The sequence below is a fragment of the Archocentrus centrarchus genome, chromosome 19, assembly GCF_007364275.1.
Source record: "Archocentrus centrarchus isolate MPI-CPG fArcCen1 chromosome 19, fArcCen1, whole genome shotgun sequence".
In the NCBI taxonomy this organism is placed as follows: Eukaryota; Metazoa; Chordata; class Actinopteri; order Cichliformes; family Cichlidae; genus Archocentrus; species Archocentrus centrarchus.
In genome coordinates, this window is record NC_044364.1 from 4460141 (window position 1) to 4477943 (window position 17803).

Here is a 17803-nt window from a genome sequence, read left to right on the forward strand (position 1 = left end):
GGAGCACCTAAACTGACGTAGAGGATACATCTTAAATGGAAATAGATGGACAAACGTTGGATGATCTCCTCAATGCTAGATCAGGAAAAAAATAAGTTCTTCTTACTCACTGCATGTCACACAGCTGGGTTTATTTTCAACAGCAGCTGTGGCTCAGTGTCAACACATGAGCGCAACACCCGCCTAAATCCCTCCATCCTTCATCGCGTCTCTCTCTGTTTCTGAGGTCGGAGCGACACAGGGCGACGACAGCAAGAGGTCAGAGCTGGACCGCCGTTAAACTGTCAGAGGTCAGAGGTCAGGAAAGCACCTGATGTCATTTGTGATATAAACATGCTTTCATCAGTGGCTCAGGCACATTGACTGGATGGGTGTGAGAGTGTATCCGGTCCAGGCTAAAAACAACACCTTTCTATATTAAAACAAATGAATTAGTGGTGGTTGTGTTTGAGGGAGATGCTGGTTTCCTCCAATAGAATTGCTAGCTTTTTGTTTCCAAAAAGCTTCATCGGGTTGGACAAATCAAAATGTGAGCAGGTCCTTCCCTTATAACCACAGTGTGCTCATCTTCTGATGGCTGCTTCCAGCGGGAGAACGCACCATGTCCCAAAGTTCAAACCTGAAACTGGTTTCTTGAACTTAAATGGCCTCCACAGTCACCAGATCTCAATCCACAGAGCACCTTTGGGATGTGGTGGAACATCACGATTGTGTAGCCAACAAAGCCAAGAAAGTAGAGTCTGAATCCTGAAATAAATCCAAAATTCAGGATTTTTAGCATTTACGGATCGTGTGCATGCTTGTCTGTTGGAAGGCGCTTAAAACAGAGAGAGGGTTATTTTCACATTCCTCCTCCTAGATTTCCTCTGATTTCCACTAGAAATGTTAGTTAACCACTGGCAATGATTTCATACTTAATAAAAGAATTCACCAGATCAAATCTGTGATATCCCATAACTCCCAAGTGTGAAGCTGCAGCTTTTGGCCATTTGATTTTATAATCAACACTATAAACCCAACTTTGTTAAAGGAAAATCAAATCCTTCTTAGAATATTTAAAAAAGATGTTTATATTGTAGGATTTATTTTATTAGTAGATGGTGGAAACTTTCCAGCAGCACCAGTTTTAACCACAACACACACCAGGAGGCCATGAGTCAATCACAGTGAAAAGCAGCTTCAGAGAATATTTGCTGAAATAGTTTATATTGACAAACATAAACTATATGGGTGGGAGAGGCACTTAATGCAAAATATAGCACGTTGCCAGGAACATTTCTGTGGTTTTCCAAACTCTGTGTATGTATATCTGTGTGTGTGTGTGTGTGTGTGTATATGCATGCATGTTGACACACTTGTAAATGGATATTTCACAGGTTTGGCGCAGGTCCTTTCCTTATGTGTGGTCCTTTTGTAAATATTTGAGCGTTGGAAACATGCATGCATGATATGCAAGATACACACAAAAACAGCATCCGTGCACACGGCGTGCAAATGCAGCTCATTAACTAAAGAACCGGTTTTGGTGTCTTGGTCTGTTCATCCTTCTCGCTTTACTTAATCGACGTACCTTCAGGAGCACGAAATCTTGGGCACTGAATGATATGCAGCACAGCAGTTGAAACAAACAAAGCCAAAGAAAAACCACTGTGTTTAATTTATGGGGTGGTATGCTTTTGGTCACATTTTTTTTTTCTGCCACCTTTTCTTCTTTCCATCGTTTAGCTAGAGGCTGGTTTTTGTTTTATTGTTCTTACACAGCTCTGCTGGTTTGGTTCATGAGCGGCTGCTTGTCTCTCTGTTTGTGAGGATTACCAGGGGTCTCCAAAGGTTTCTGTTCTTAAAGTCTTCTCCTGAATACTGACAAGGACACATATGTGTCTACCTCCTGGAGGCGGTACCCTGGTGGTCTGCTATCTTCTTGATTTCCTGTGCACTGGTGAATTTGGGAACAAACCCAGCTGGTGACACCTAAAGCTATTCTATAATTGATATGTCTCTGATAGATGTTTCTTCACTTGCACGATTACCTCCGCACTCCTCAATTTGCCAGCCAAGCCATGAAGTCTTCATGTGTCCACCCCCCAGCCAAAGGACCAGTCTGGGGTCACATAATGTTGTATTTATTATTGTGGGTCCTGGAGTAATGATGACGATCTCCTGCTAGATGCAACAAAACTGTTCAGGCTGCCCCTCACTGAACCTGGTTCTGCTGGGGGGGTTTCTTCCTGTTAAAAGGGAGTTTTTCCTTCCCACCTTTGCCAAGTGCTTGCTCACAGGGGAATTGTTTGATTGTTGGGGTTTTCTCTATTTTATTGTAGGTCTTTGCCTTAGAATATAAAGCACCTTGAGGCAACTGTTTGTTGTGATTTGGCGCTATATAAAAAAAATTGAATTGACTTGAAAAACTGACTTGTAAGCTGAAATAACAATGATTAACCAGACTGTTTCAGTCAGCAAGAGATGATCAACAATATATGGATATATTTTAGCCACGTTAAGTGTGACAGAGCAATATATCGGAAGATGTCTCCTAACATGTCTGTGTCCCCTGGGTCGGTTCAGGTCTGGTATTTATTTATTTATTTTTGTTCTGAATGGGTCAAAGTCCTAGTTTTCAAAAAAAAAAGTCTGAAAAGAAGCCCATTTATTAATGCTTAAAAGCTGGATTCTTTTTTATGGCCAACAGGGGGCGACTCCTCTGGTTGCAAAAATAAGTGCAGTTGCGTAGAAGCCCATGAGCAAAATGGCTCCCTCGATCTAAGTAAACACTTTCCTAATGAGTTTAAGTACAGCCAGCCCATTCTCATCACTGGTGCCACTGCGGTGGCTCATTAACATTCAGTGTGTCCTTTGGCTCCAGCGCCCTGACGCACCAGGTTATGGCATTACTGAGACCGGGTAACTGTTTTTGAATTTTAACCGAAAACCCATTTCCCAGCTTACTTTGTGACCGACAAGTCGCTACATGAGCGTGCAGTTTCCCTCGTTTTCTCAGTCTGATCCACCCCTCATCAATCTCACACCCAGGCCTGAGGCCTCACAACAGCGTCCAGCTGTGTCCGTGTGTTCGGCTCCCATCGGGTACATTCTCCTGTAAATCTGGCCCTACCTATTGCAGATTTGACGATGATACGCTGTAATTGTTTGTGTGTTTCTCAGGGGTTTGACTCTGAATAGTTATATAATAGACTTAATCTTCACTCTTGCTTCATTTTTATTGCACAATTTTTTTTATATTTGATCTTTGCGTCAAAATCCCAACAACTTGCAGCAGAGTTTAAATTTCTTAATAATACTGTTACACTTTGCAAATTGATTTGTAGTGTCGTTGACCAGAATGATGGCTTTCATTTCACTTTGAGCATACCATGTCTTTGTGTGATATCATATATGTTTAACTCCATGTTTTCCATTGGGGAGTAAACCATTTTTTCAGCTCATTTAAATTTATAAGAATCGACTGAATGGAAATCTTTTTTCTTTCTTTTTTTTTTCACCTCCTCTTTTTGGTCGGGGTGGGGGTGGGGGGGAGTTTTATGGCTAGAAAAACAGAATTTGTGGTTTCGACGGTTGAGGTTTGATGCAAACAGCTTTGGAACCTTTTATGCAACCTGGCGTCCAGGAGACTAAAGAAAATATTTTGCTTTCCACCCTTTTGAGCCTTTTAGCCTCTGCTAGGGGAAAAGGAGAGAGGGGCTGAAAAAAAAGAAAAAAACAAGGAGAAAAAATAAAAACTCTCCCCAAGGTCAGATGTCCTGAGTGGGATGGCTGCCAGATCTGCTCCATAACCACTTTACTCACACATAGTTATGCCTAGAACACACACACAGTGGTGGGATGACAGGACATACTGCAGATGCACACACAAAAAAAGTGTGTGTGGGCATGCCTCTGTTCAGTATTTGTTTGTTTGTATCATGCATGAAATGGTCAAAAGCACTTATATGTGTGCAAGACACAGCTCAGAGCCCCTGTTAGGGGTTACTTTAATGCACCAGCAGAAAGATTATCAGATAACTGAAATGCAGAAAGTCTGTTAAAATAGTGTGTGTGTGTGTGTGTGTGTCTCTGTGTGTGTCAGAGAAACAGAAAGAGGGCAAACAAACGTGATTCCTCATCACAATCGTGCCTTTGTGTGCATGTGAACATGCTACACTTCCACTGTGCTCTACGCTCACTGAGAAGTATAATCTGTGATTAGCCATGATGTCATATACACCCACATGCGTGCATACGTATACATACAGTAAGTGAACACACACTCCTGTGTGTGTCCTGTGTGCAATTAGGGTGCAGTGTGGGGCAGCTTAATGTAAAGTCCATTACTCGAGATCAGAGCCTGATTGCGTCCAGAGGTCATTTTTACATGTGGCTCCCGCGGGATGCACTCGGCCACACAGAGGACGCGCCCCCTCCCTCTGCTGCCACACAGGGGGGTGACCGGCCGGTGTGGAGGCTAAGACACAAGTGCACTGGTGGTGCTGTGTCGCTCAGCTGGTGAAACAGGAAGCAGACCAACTGCTCGTGGCTAATGCACTCCTTGCTTAATTTGAGGATGAGACAGGTTTAGAAAAACGACCAAAAACCTGAGTTTGTTCGGATGAAAGTGAAACACGGATGGAAACGTGACTGAGCTGATGTCGGCGAAGGGCGGCGTAGTGGCTGCACTGTGACTCAAAGCAGATACTGTATTTATTTCACTTTGTATTTATTCATTAGTCATAGAAGTATTTTTCATTTTCCTCATGTCTTCTGTGTCTTCCACATGTGTGCTTCTTATTGTTCTTTTCGGTTACTTCCTGTAATAATGTGAAGGTTATTTTTTCCTTGTCTGTTTTTACTTCCTAGCTTTGTTCTTTTTCCACACTTATTGGATGCTCCACCCTCATTAGTTTCACCTGTGACCAATTAGTGCTGTGGACTCTTCCTCCTCTTCTTGCTGCATAGAGCAGGTGAAGAAGACTGGAAGTCAGAACCGTGTAAACTAAGGCCCCACACACAGGCCTAGAGAGCAGTCGGTGACACCCCAGGAACTTCTGGCACTGGGATATAAAGTGTATTCCTCGACTGGCTGGCTGGCAACACTGGGACCTAAGGACAGAATTTTGTTCCACTGGAGTCACAAAGAATCTATGAGGTGGCTGGAAAATGCTGCAGTGCAGGGAGTGCTGCACCTCCTTGTGATTTCTTTGGTTGCTAAAGGATTGCAGCGGTTGCCTGTAGTTTGCACCAAAGATGCCAACTTGTTTGCAAGCACTCGCCGCTGTTTGCTCAGAAGGAAAAGAAAATGGACCGATGTACTGTTCTAGGTTTTTTTTTTTCTGGCAAGAATCTGTTTTCTAAATTTTGTGACTCCAAACCTCTGGGAGTTACTACCACTGGAAGTTAACAGCAAGTGACAGCAACTAGCTGCCTTTTATACCTGAGCCTAAGAGACTATTTAGGGGAACCTGTGAAAAAGCAAATATCTACATAAACACTCACCAAAGAAAACAGAATACAAATTTACATAGATACAAACTCATCCAAATAAATCAGGAACACATGCTCAAAAATAAATATACATTTCAGAAATAGCTCAGTGTGTGCTCCCCAACTTGATACAATGGTTTAGCCATTAAGCAGCTGATTGGCTTTCTCTTACTCTTTTGCCTAACACAACCACAACGAGGTTAATACTGCTGAAACTGTGTATAAACTGAACACATTAATAAACATATTTTGTTAAAACACAGAGGTATAATTTAGGTTTTCAGCACAAATAACAACTGCAAGTCATGAACTGTTCAGAATAAAGTTTATTTTCCGCACCGGTAGGATGGCCAGACCCCCTCTGCTTCCTCAATCACCTAAAACTAATGCTCCAAAATATCAACGAAACTCAAGAAAGAATCCACAAACTGTAAATGTGTGTATACATCCTGGATATTTACCTTAATATTTAGATCGCTGAGGCTACTTAGCGCCAGGCAATAACTTATTCAGTCTAACAACCACAAAGTGAATTCCAACAAATGATCAATTATCAGCCAATACATTTTTTTTTTTTTTTAAATGGGAGAAACACCCTTTAACCATGCGATGAGTGTTGAATTTGCATAGTTTTTCCACTGGAGGGCATTCAACCAGCTGATCTGAGCACAGCTGGGCAGAGTGTAGACAAGTAATAAAGTTATTTTTAAACCGCATTGTCAAATTATCTTCAGAAGGACTCATAAATAACTGCAGATAAGAAATGGTAGGGGAATCTGTTTATGTTTTGTGTGTCTGAAAGAAAAAAATATCTGCCAATATATCGGATTTTTAAATCACCAAATATCGGTATTGGCTATATCAGTCAGGCTCCAATTTTATTTTTCAAAACAAGCCAATGTAAACTTTCCAAACACAGAGCCATCATATTCAGTTCCTTTGCACAGATTACTGATATCAGACACTGCGGTTAATTGCACAAGCTTCTGTTCACTTTATTACAGGGGCACCTCTATGTGGAGATGAGTGTTTTTTTTTAATGAGGTGCAGGAGTATCCCCACAGTGGCCTGTGGTGATTTTTCACCTGACACTCCATCCAAACACTCTGAAGTTGATCTTGCAGCAGAAACATGGTGTGAGTTTTCTCAGGCTGCCGCTGCTCCTGCTGATGGAGAGCTCTGTAAGATGACCCAGGAACCAGCTGGAGCTGCAAATAGATGAGGTGTGTGTGTGCGAGTGTGTGTTGATCCATGACTTCATAATTACCAGTCGCTCTCGAGGGAACGTCAGTGTGCTGCTGGTGACCTAAGCAGTGACCTCATCAGTGACATCACGGCCAAACGGGCTCCGCTTTTGCTCGGAGGCAAAAAAAAAAGGAAACTCTGATTGAGTACATGCGGGAGTGTGTGTGCGCGTGTGTGTGTGTTCTTAGCTCCTGTGTGTGGCCTTGTATTTATATATATATGTAGGTGTGCGTATGCATATTTAAACTCCTTGGGTCATGTGCTGAGACCCGTCACTGTGCTTGTAATGTACAAAAAAGTGTGTGTAGTTGTCTGTCAGGCTTTGTTCATACAGCAGCAGTTTACAACAGTTTTTTTTTTTTTTTGGGGGGGGGGGGGGGCAGGAGCACAGTTTAAACAAAGCTTACAGAGGAAAGTTTAATCTGTAGCTACTTTTAAGCTGTTTTTAACTACAGTTGGCTGATACCCATGGAAAGATTATGAGACAATAGGCCCCTGAAGACAGACACATACGACACTGCAAGGACACCAGCCTGAAAGTGACGACAAATCTCAAGTGTCCCTGCAGTCGTTTCATGTCCCGGTGAGGAGTGCGGATGGTGCAAAGTCAGAGCTGCTATAACCACATTTAGATCAACACCAACACACCACAAAAAGCTAGAGACTAAAAAAAGACTCCAAGTCTATTTTGATATGTTTTATGTGCATGATTACAGTGACTCTGTGCTGGACACAGTGATTCGCAGCAGTATTTCACACAGGAGAGAAATTATGAGACAGAACAGTACGCTATAGCTGGCAAAGATGGTAGCAGGTTTTATTAGATCAGAAGTGCGTTTTTATATGTCCCATTGAGGATTAAAGTCCTTCTTCTCTCCCTGTTCATTTAGATATTGGCTTCAAAATACCTGAAGGATTTTTGAGTCAGCCATTTATAGTATGTGGCTACTATCCTGCACTCTTGCTTCTGCTCCTGTACTTTGTATGTGGTTTGGTCAACTACAGTGCTGTGAAAAAGTATTGGCCCCCTTCCTGATTTCTTTATTTTTTGCACACTAATAACAGGTTGTACCACCCTTGGAGCTGCAATCAGACATTTGTGATAACTGGCGATCTTTTCACATCACTGTGGAGGAATTCTGGCCCACTGTTCTTAGCAAAATTGTATTAATTCAGCCACATTGGAGAGTTTTCCAGCATGAACGGCCTGTTTAAGCTCATGCCAAACCATCTCAATCTGACTGAAGTCCAGACTTTGACCAGGCCACTCCAAAACCTTCATTTAGTTTTTTTTTTGTTTTAGCCATTCAGAGGTGGACTTGCTGATGTGTTTCAGATCATGGTCTTGCTGCATAACCCAAGTGAGCTTGAGCTTCCGAGCATGAACTGATGCCCGAACTGAGAAGACTTACATCCTGTTCAGTGTTCAGCGTTTGAACAGATTGTATGATTCACCATGTAAAGAAGCATCACTGCTGCTGATGTGGAGTAAAGCCTGTCTGGTGATGCACCTGAGGGGACAGCCCAGCGGGTGAAATGTCACGCCTCTGATGGGTCGACCTCTCAGATCATCACGATGCCTGACCAGCAGCAGCCCTTTGAATCTGCTGTGACCGGTGGAACTGCCGGAGGGTGGGATCATATGGTCGAGGTCAGAGGTCGAGAGTCAGAGCTCCAGCAGTGACGAGCTGATTAAACGGTCCTTCAATCTCTCTCTGATCCTGACCTCTCAGCTTGACATCGAGAGAAGTGTGAAAATGAGGAGGGAGCTCGACGCTTGCTTAGAGCCGGTCACTAAAGCTGGAAATCACTGATTTCAGCTTTTTGGCTCTGTTCCAGTGTAAGGCAGAACTTAAGCAGATAAGTCAGACTGTTTCAACAGGACATTAGATTTACACTCAACCTCGTTTATTAAGATCTACATAGAAATGTCCTGACCTTGTGCACAAGGTAAGTGCACATGCAAAATTAGGGTTATGTGTTGCACAGTTTTACTACCACTCGGCCAGTAGTTTGCACGTGACTGCAGACAAGTCTATCATGCAAACTACAGGCAACCACAACAAAATTGCTGACGACTACAGCAATTTCAAGCACGTTTTCAGTGCAGCACCCTATAGCTCTTTGCAACCAATTTCACGGTAGCGACTGACACCAACCTCCAATAACCTTTTCCCTAACGACCTTGCTAACCGGTCTCAAGGCCAGAGTGAATAGGAATTTAGCAGTGTCATGCAGACTGCCAGCAACCACTCATTAAACTGTCAGGGAGGACAGGTTTTTCCCTAGTGACCAGTGGTTGCCAGATGGTCACCAACTGGTCTCTAGGCCTGTTTGACTGAAAGAAAAGATGTTTGGTCTAGAGGTGCGAGTCTAGAAGAGAATGTGGTGAAGCTTAAGTATTTTTTTGGAGTAACCAGGTCCTGACTTCTGGAAAGAGACATGTAATGAACTGTAACTGTTTTTGTTGATCTGATGCACAGTACAGATTCTTCAAGTCATAAACAATGAAAAAAACCTCTTTCATCCTTTTTCCTCTTGTTTCCATGTGGCCATTTGCACCCCCAGATCCCTGCTGAATGTCGTTCCTGACATTTGTTTACTTGCTTGACTCATGATTCTGTACTCCTGGTGCTGAACTTGCCTTTTCACATCGTTCAGTCTTTATCTGCTCTTTGTTTTCTTTCTGCTTCCAACTTCCCATACCTCATTTCTTTTTGTCTTGGCACTTTGCCCTTTGCACTTTTCTCCCTAGCCTCTGTCTGTATATACTCTCATGGGTTCATATACTGTACACTGTAGTTTAGTGGCAGTGAGCTCTTGTTGGTCATTAATACACGAGTTAAATGGTCTGTGACACTTCCTGGCCTGGCGAAAGAGGCAGAGATGTATGGATATAGTTGGTACTTTCTTGACTTCCCCAGCAACAGCAGGGCTGTAGCCTCATATGTTGGACAGCTATAGCCTTGTTTGCAGAACGTAAAAGGAAGAAGGTAGGAATGGGTATGGGTGGAGAGGAAGAGGAGCGTGATGACATGTATGTTAGGAAAAGTGTCTGGAGGGCGACCTGAGTGAATGTGGTCTATTTAGTTTAGCTGCTGCTTGCCCTTCCTCGGTGCATCGCTGGTTCAAGCCCAGGTTTAACTGCTGCCCTCAGAGACACTGTGGTTTCAGAGATTTACACTTAGCATAATTATGGACTGCAAAGACGACGTATTTACACCAGCCTTGCATCTGAAGGAACCGTGGTCAGTTTTGGCAGCGAAGCCGTGGCAATTACTGGTGTTTCCCGATGAAAAATTGCAATAACTTTGCTTCCACCTTCAGCAAACTTCAACAAACTTCTGAGACAACAAATCAACTGACCATTCCGCTTCCATCCGCAGGCCACCTAGGAGGAGAAGCAACCTCCCCCCCGACCCCTGCGACAAAACAAAAACTCCGCTTGTTTTCTGCTCTCGCGCGACATTTTTCGCTTCCCACCACAAGCCGCTGATGCTCGGCCTTCGCGTGTCACCCTGGGTGCCGTGGAAAAAGTCGAGGAGGAGAGCACCCCTCGTTAGTCCTCGTCATTCCTGATTGAAATAGCATTATGCATCAAAAACCAAATTAAATATAAACTCAAGTAGTGGCGGCACCACCCACGGTACGCACACACACCGACCTCCTTCAGTAAACAGACAAGGCTTTTAGCTGGGGCCCCGGTGGTCCGACTGTGGTCCCACCTTCCAGCAGGGCCATGCTGGCATCCATTTGAAATCCAAACCTGCCCAAGGAGAGGCATGCTACACCTTTTTCATACCATAAATGTAGCTCCTAACTTGAGATGTTACAAATGCTGGGTAGGAAGGAGCACCATAAGCAGGATGGGAGTAAAACGATGCAAGGTATGTTCAAAAATCTGCAAAATGAAATAAAATATGACATAAAATATTAGCAATAAAACTGCAGACAAGTATCAGAAGAAAGAAGAGGAACTCTAATGTTTACATTAGACTTTTTAGGCATTTTAAGGTGGTAAAAAATTGTAAAAAAAAAAAAAAAATCCTCATCAGAGAAGAGTCAGATTCAACTGAGAAGCCTCCCTGGTCAGCTTGCTTGGCCTATGAAAGAAGCCATTCAAGGCCACGGGTGGCGACAGGTCTGGCACGCGGGCTCATGAAAAAACGAAGACGGCGCTTGATTTGGAGACCGCAGAGCACAAACAGGGAAGCCAAAAAAGTTGTTCAGCAAACATTTTTTTCTGGAACCCCCCCTACTCCTTTTAGTGGTGGGATATGGAATGGCTGAGTCAGCATTTTATTTTTTCTTCCGTGCCCTTGTTTTAGGAAATTTTCGTAACTTTTCCCCCAAAATGCGAAATGGAATTTCACACAAATTTGGCACGGAGCAACTCCCATAATCTCTATCTACAATCTATATTCGATAAAATCATTATTTGCTTCTCCCACACTTCATTTCTCCCTGCCTTCAGAGCGTCTGCCGCTCAGTATGCAAAAAGCAGCTCCGATAGATGCGGTAGGCTTTGTGTCAGAAAATGTGCACGCATGAATATCAGCGTGCATGCATGTGTGGGCACGGCTGTCCATGCATTTTTATCAGGCAGACACCTGTGGCAGACAAAGATGGCCTTCACTGTGCTTCAGCAGAGTCCCAGCTGCACAGCAGTCGCACTGCTCTTGTATTCAAGCTCTTTGCCCATAAGGCAAGATGAATGGTTGTCGTGACAACACAAGATTGCCCCCAACACTGCAGAGCGTGACGGTCAATCTCACGGCAAAACTGGCAAAACTGTTATTAAATGTAATTCCACAAAAATAAGTTGATACATTTTCATTGAATCTGTTACATTAGTGTGGGCTGAATCTCTTTTCTTCCAGCTTTCTTTATCTGCCTTATGGAGAGATTGATAGAAGTCAAGCAAAAACAAAGGAGCTGTCAGAGCAAGCATCAGGCCAGAACCCCCACCCTCCTCCATCAATAACCTCCACACAACAAGCTCTTTATAGTCAACATGGCTGATAGTCAAGCAGCTGTGTGTTTGTGGTGTAGGCGGGGTGTGTATGTGCATAGAGGATTGGGGGGGGCTTTGGTACAACTGAAATGTGACAAGTTTTCAGATTGTGTGATTTGATGTGAATTAGTTTGTGTTTCTGCTGTTAGACTTTCCTGTTAGAAGAGAATACGGGGCAGATGAATGTGGTTGTGTCTTTATTTCAGTCTGAACAAAACAAAAAGATCCATTATTTTTTGTTCTATTTAAGGCAAAACTAGTCCAGACTGTTCTAAGGTAGCCTGTGGAACGTTCTTCTAAATACGTGACAAATAACTAAGAAGGGTTAGAAGGAGCAATAAACATATCTTATATTGATGAATAAATTTCTAACACTCAAGTCTGTATTTATATTCTCATGACTGTATTAATATTTGTATTTCTTTTGATTAATTATATTATGCATTCTATTACATAATAAAGAGTTTGAGTTTTTTATATAGTACTCAGATTGATAACACATATATTACAGAGATTGATAGTCTTGGCATTCTGTCCAGAAGTTTTCCAAATAACTGCTTTGTGATATTTGATCTGTCAGCCCTGCTGCTTATCAGTGCAGCAAGAAAAAAAAAGCTCCAACAATGCTTAAAGGCTGAAGGTCGTGTTTTAGTCTAAAAAAACTAGAATTCATTAGTAACGGCAAACACACGCAAACCAAGGAACACAACCAGGAACTGGACTCCTTTCATTTAGAAGCGCTGCAGTAAAAATATGTTCATATTTACTTGTTCAACCAAGACAAACTGATCAATTTATTGTGTTTCTACTAGTGGAATAAAGGCCATTAAGGTTTTTGGGGACTTTTTGGGGTTTTTTGGTGGTGGTGGTGGTGGGCAGGTAGTATTTTAGGTGCAGTAGAATCATTTTCATGAATATGAATAATTTTTAAAGAATGGATCCAAAGCAGTGTTGGCATGCCTTTGAACATTTATAGTGCACCTGTCAGGTTAACAGAATGGCGTACTTGTCTGAAATATAGAGAAAAAAAATTTTGCTACAGCATAAAACGAAATGAATGTCTTTGCCGATTGGACCACGTTATTGCCAAACGTAAAAGCAAAACTACACATTTTCCTACCAATTCCTCTTCAGGGTGGAACTAAAATAAGGTCAAAAAGTTTACTTTCTCCACAAGACTGAGAGCGACGTCACTGCATCTATACTCGTACTCATGTATTGCTGAAAGCTGTTCAGATGTATGAAAGCTAAACACAAGCAGACAATTTGATGGAAATCTTTTTGCACCAGAAAAAAGTAAATCACAGCATTTCATCACTGGACCACGCCAAACATCACAGATTAACAAGAACTAACATAAGTAAATCCGCAGGGCGATTTTTCCTTTAAACTATAATATTTGACCTTTTATGTGTCACCTGGGTAAACGTCATGCTACTTTCTAGTTCATGCTGCACCCAAATGAAGAGGGAGAGTGATGGAAAGAGGCTGTTTTTGTAAAAGAACAACACTGACAATAAAATTAGGTGTTTGAAAGCGATAAAATAGAGAGAGCCCGGGTGAGCTCTCCATTAAGAGTAACCATTTCTGTTTGGAAACTTCTCCCTGGCAGCATATTCGTCCCAATCATCAAGCTCTAATGTGATCACTTTATGAGGCCAAAGCATAATGAATATAGTGTTTAAGTGTGCAGATCCAATCCTGGCCCCTGGTCCTCTAGAGGAAAGTGTACATTTCTGTGGCATCCTGTATTTATTTGAAATACCCTCTGTCTGGTCTCGTAATACAGACACAGGCAAGTGGGCATAGAAACCTTTTTTTATTCCGTCCATTTTCATGATGCGGTCTCACGTTAATGGCACTTTCTGTATGTTTGTAAGAAATAAAGCAGTAAAAGTTGCTCTGCCTTTACTCAATTTGTCTTTTGTTTTAGGAAACGCATACGATTTGTTGCCATTTTTAGGCTAAGGTATACAGTTTGTCTCCATTTTACTGGAGTAGTAAATTTAAGTTGCATGGGTCTTGTGTCGTGGCCAGCTTGCTGGTTTCAAATGACTGTCAATCAGCATAAAGTCTGAGTATGAGGACAGCATGAAGTGTTCTGGGTTTTGTTCTTGTTGGGGGGTTAATGGCCCTGAATCAAAATTTTTTTGTGCTATTCACCAGTTAAAAACTGGTTTAATTCTGTTAATTATATAATATTTTACTGGTGTTAAATCACCATATTAACATTTTTGTAAAACTGCTTATTTAGATAAGTTGCTGTGCATTTGATAAGAAGTTTGAACCTGTTCTCATTTTAGTGCCGTTGGCTCATCAAAAAGTAGAGACATCTAGCCTTAAGGCCTTTCTGCACTAAGCGTGTTGCAAAAAAACTGGCGTGTTGGCATGACCTGTTTTCAGATGCGAACTTGTCGTGTAACCTATAGACTTGTGAATATTTTGTCCTTTAAAAAATGCACTGGGATGCACAAGTGATGATGTGATGAGGTCCTGATATATCTAAACAAGAAAAGGAAATTCTGGGTTCATCCAATTCTCAAGAGAAAGGAGCAGCAGGGAGAATTTCATGGTTTGATCCAGGAGTTGAAGCTGCATCACGACTGCTTTCACACATATTTCAGGATGTCAGTGGGACAGTTTCGGCATGATGTTGGCAGAGTCGGGACCACATCTGAGGAGGCAGAGAAATAATTTCAGAGAGCCAGTTGATCCAGGGCAGTGTCTAGCTGTGTGTCTGAGGTAAAATACGGTAAAAGGCGCCTAAGTCAAAGTCGCACAAATCTCATTTTCGCTCTAGTCGAATGGCTTCTACAGGTCCTGATTTTTTCCTAATGTTAATTCCAATAAAATAATCACCTAAATTGGATCTAAGTCGGATTTTCGCCTACCTCGGATGAAAAATCCAGTCCCATTGTAATACATTTTCAATTAAATGTGATCGCATAAGCCCGATGAGTTTAGCACTAAAGCCCTGCCCAGCTCCCGACACGCCCACTGCCATGCATCATTCATGCACAACTACACACACTTAACAACACCTTAGAGATCGCTTGACTGTCTAGACCAGGGGTGGGCAAACTTTTTGACTCGTGGGCCACAGAGGGTTCTAAAATTTGACAGAAGGGCCGGACCAGGAGCAGATGGATGGAGTGTTTTAGTAATTCACCTCATAAGAGAAAGAATAACATGGGATATGTAGAAAACGTGCTTTAATTTTAATAGAAAATTAACAAAAGCAATACAACAAAATATCTCTTCCAAGTCCCACAGTATTTCTTTATTGAAATGACTCTTAAAACACTGAAAATTCCATTAACAAAATACAGTTTAAAAAAAAAATACTAACAGTTACCATTTTGAAGCATTTAAAGTTTTGATATCCTTCAGGATATTATCATCACTCTCCTCCTCAACATTTCAAAAATGGTTGGACATGCAGATCGAAACAGTGACAACATGCCAGTATGTGGCCATGTTAAATATATCTGGTGTGCATTGTTTATATTGAGAAGGCAGTGCACCTGCACACCACTTATGAGCACACCTTAACAGAAATGACATGTAACACGTAAATGCATGTTTAAGAGCAGAGAAACTTACTTTTGATTTCAGTGGGAACAGTGTTGTTGGTGTCCCTTTTTAACAAGCGCATCAAAGTCTGGAGTCAGTTTTGTTGTGGCGATTCTCAGGATGGATCTGAGGTGTTGGTCAGTCAAATTGGATCTGTGGCTGGCTTTGTTGAAGTTCATGATGCTGAACGTCTGTTCACACACATAGGTCGAGCCGAACAACGCCAGAATCTTCTGTGCCGTCCTCCGGAGGTTTGGAAACACCGCTTCATTAAGTGACGCATAAAAGTCATTCAGTTTAAGAGAGCTGAACTTCTCTTTCAAGACAGCATCAGCCTGAAGGTCTATCAGTTCCAGCTGCATCTCTTCTGGTGCTGTTTCGGGGTCTTGTGACAGGGGACAGGCCACCAACTGAAGTGACTTGTTAATTTTCTCAAAATCAACAAAGCGACGGCAGAATTCTTTGTGGAGCGCATCCAGTGTCTCGCTGTATTTCTTAACTTTTGCGCCAGCCTCCTCTTTCAGTGTAGCTAGTGTGGGGAAATGAGTGAATGACTCATTTAGGATTTGCTTGGAAAATAAAGCCAGTTTGGCTTTGAAGTCTTTCACGCTTGTGTACAGGTCATGCACAAACCGATCCTTCCCCTGTATGTTCACGTTCAGCTCATTCATGTGTGAAAATATATCCACAGCAAACGCAAAGTCACAAAGCCAGTTCTTGTTGCTCAGCTCAGGAAATTCGTCGGCCTTCCCCAGTAGCTCCAAAAATGCACCGATCTCCTCTTTGAGGTCCCACACTCGTTGAAGCACTTTTCCCAAGCTTAACCAGCGGACACGGGAGTGATAAAGTAGGTCATGGTGCTCTGCATCAGTTTCCTCCAAGAACGCGATGAACTGACGGTGCTGAAGTCCCCTTGCACGTATAAAGTTGACAAGTTTTACGATAGGATTCACAACATGATTCAGCTGTAATACAGATTTACATAGAGATTCCTGGTGGATGATGCAGTGAAGGAAAATAACATCCTGGTCAGGATTTTCTTCTTTCACTTTATCCTGGATTCTTCTCAGCAGGCCAACATTTTTCCCTGTTAAATTTGGAGATCCATCTGTGGTGACGTTGATAAGTTTACTCCAAGACAGCTTCGTATTTTCAATGACAGCAGACACCCGGCTATACAAGTCCTCCCCCCGTGTTTTTCCTTTCAGAGACTCTGGAGCTTGAAAAAAGGCGACTGGACTTCTTTTTTGTTTCTTGAAGACGTTTCACCTCTCATCCGAAAGGCTTCTTCAGTTCTCAACCAAATGGTGGAGAGACCCAGGTATTTAAACCCCTGTGGGCGTAGTCCCCTGGAGGTGGTTATGACCCTCTATTGATCATGTGCGTGAACACATGTGCCCAGGTGTGGAGGGGGCGTGGGTCATATTTAATCAGTGGTTTCAGTTGAAACCAATTTAGGACTCCGCTCCATTGTTTCCTGTGGCCTATTGAGGTCACTGGAACAAAGGTGTGAATGGGGGTTGAGACGGCTGGGAAGGGAGCTCAGGACAGCACTGTAAGCGGGGGAAAGTTGGTGACGTAATCCACCTCCTCTGTTCAATGATGGTTGTTCACAGTGGACATAGATGGCTTCTTTCACTCCTCTTTCAAACCATCTGTTTTCCCTGTCCAAAATGTGAACATTGGCATCCTCAAAAGAGTGCCCTTTTTCCTTCAGATGCAGATGTACTGCTGAATCTTGTCCTGTCGAGGTGGCTCTTCTATGTTGTGCCATTCGTTTGTGAAGAGGCTGTTTGGTTTCACCAATGTAGAGGTCCGAGCACTCTTCACTGCACTGAACAGCATACACTACATCGCTGATCTTGTGTTTGGCGGGTTTGTCCTTGGGATGAACCAGTTTTTGTCTTAGGGTGTGACTTGGTTTGAAGTACCCACGACCCACGCCCCCTCCACACCTGGGCACATGTGTTCACGCACATGATCAATAGAGGGTCATAACCACCTCCAGGGGACTACGCCCACAGGGGTTTAAATACCTGGGTCTCTCCACCATTTGGTTGAGAACTGAAGAAGCCTTTCGGATGAGAGGTGAAACGTCTTCAAGAAACAAAAAAGAAGTCCAGTCGCCTTTTTTCAAGCTCCAGAGACTACCATGACCTGGATGACTGAGAATCTACACAGACATACTTTCAGAGACTCCATTGTCAAAAAATCCTCTGTTATTTCAAAAGTATTGTTAATTCCTCGGATAAAAACGAGGAGCTGAGCAGTGTCATTTACATCGTTGCTTTCATCCAGAGCTAATGAATAAAACGTGAATGACTCCGCCGTTTTTTTTAAGTTGCTAGTTAGCTCTTCGTCTATCAGTTCCACACGGCGAGTCACTGTCTTGCGTGATAGACTGATTTTTTCAAACTTGTCTTTGGCCTCTGGACACAAGACACCTGCTGCCTCCACCATACATTCCTTTAAAAACTCCCCATCAGACAGAGGCTT

The 17803-nt window shown here is 42.6% G+C and overlaps 1 protein-coding gene across 1 annotated transcript; it reads right to left on the minus strand.

The window, feature by feature from the left end:
* Positions 1–15345: 15345 nt before the first annotated feature.
* On the minus strand, positions 15346–17272 carry LOC115798370 (general transcription factor II-I repeat domain-containing protein 2A-like). Its single transcript, XM_030755207.1, has 2 exons — positions 17239–17272; positions 15346–16520 (listed from the first exon to the last, which is right to left on the minus strand). Exons 1-2 carry the CDS (start codon positions 17270–17272, stop codon positions 15346–15348), a joined length of 1209 nt encoding a protein of 402 aa, XP_030611067.1.
* Between the last annotated feature and the right edge of the window lie 531 nt (positions 17273–17803).

Bases quoted from the DNA above. Each gene is read 5' to 3' on its own strand.
- LOC115798370 (XM_030755207.1), bottom strand. From the start codon at position 17,272: ATGTGCCCAGGTGTGGAGGGGGCGTGGGTCGTGG. The intron at 16,521-17,238 runs GTACTTCAAACC...TTCAAGCTCCAG, and splicing joins GGAGGGGGCGTGGGTCGTGG to AGTCTCTGAAAGGAAAAACA.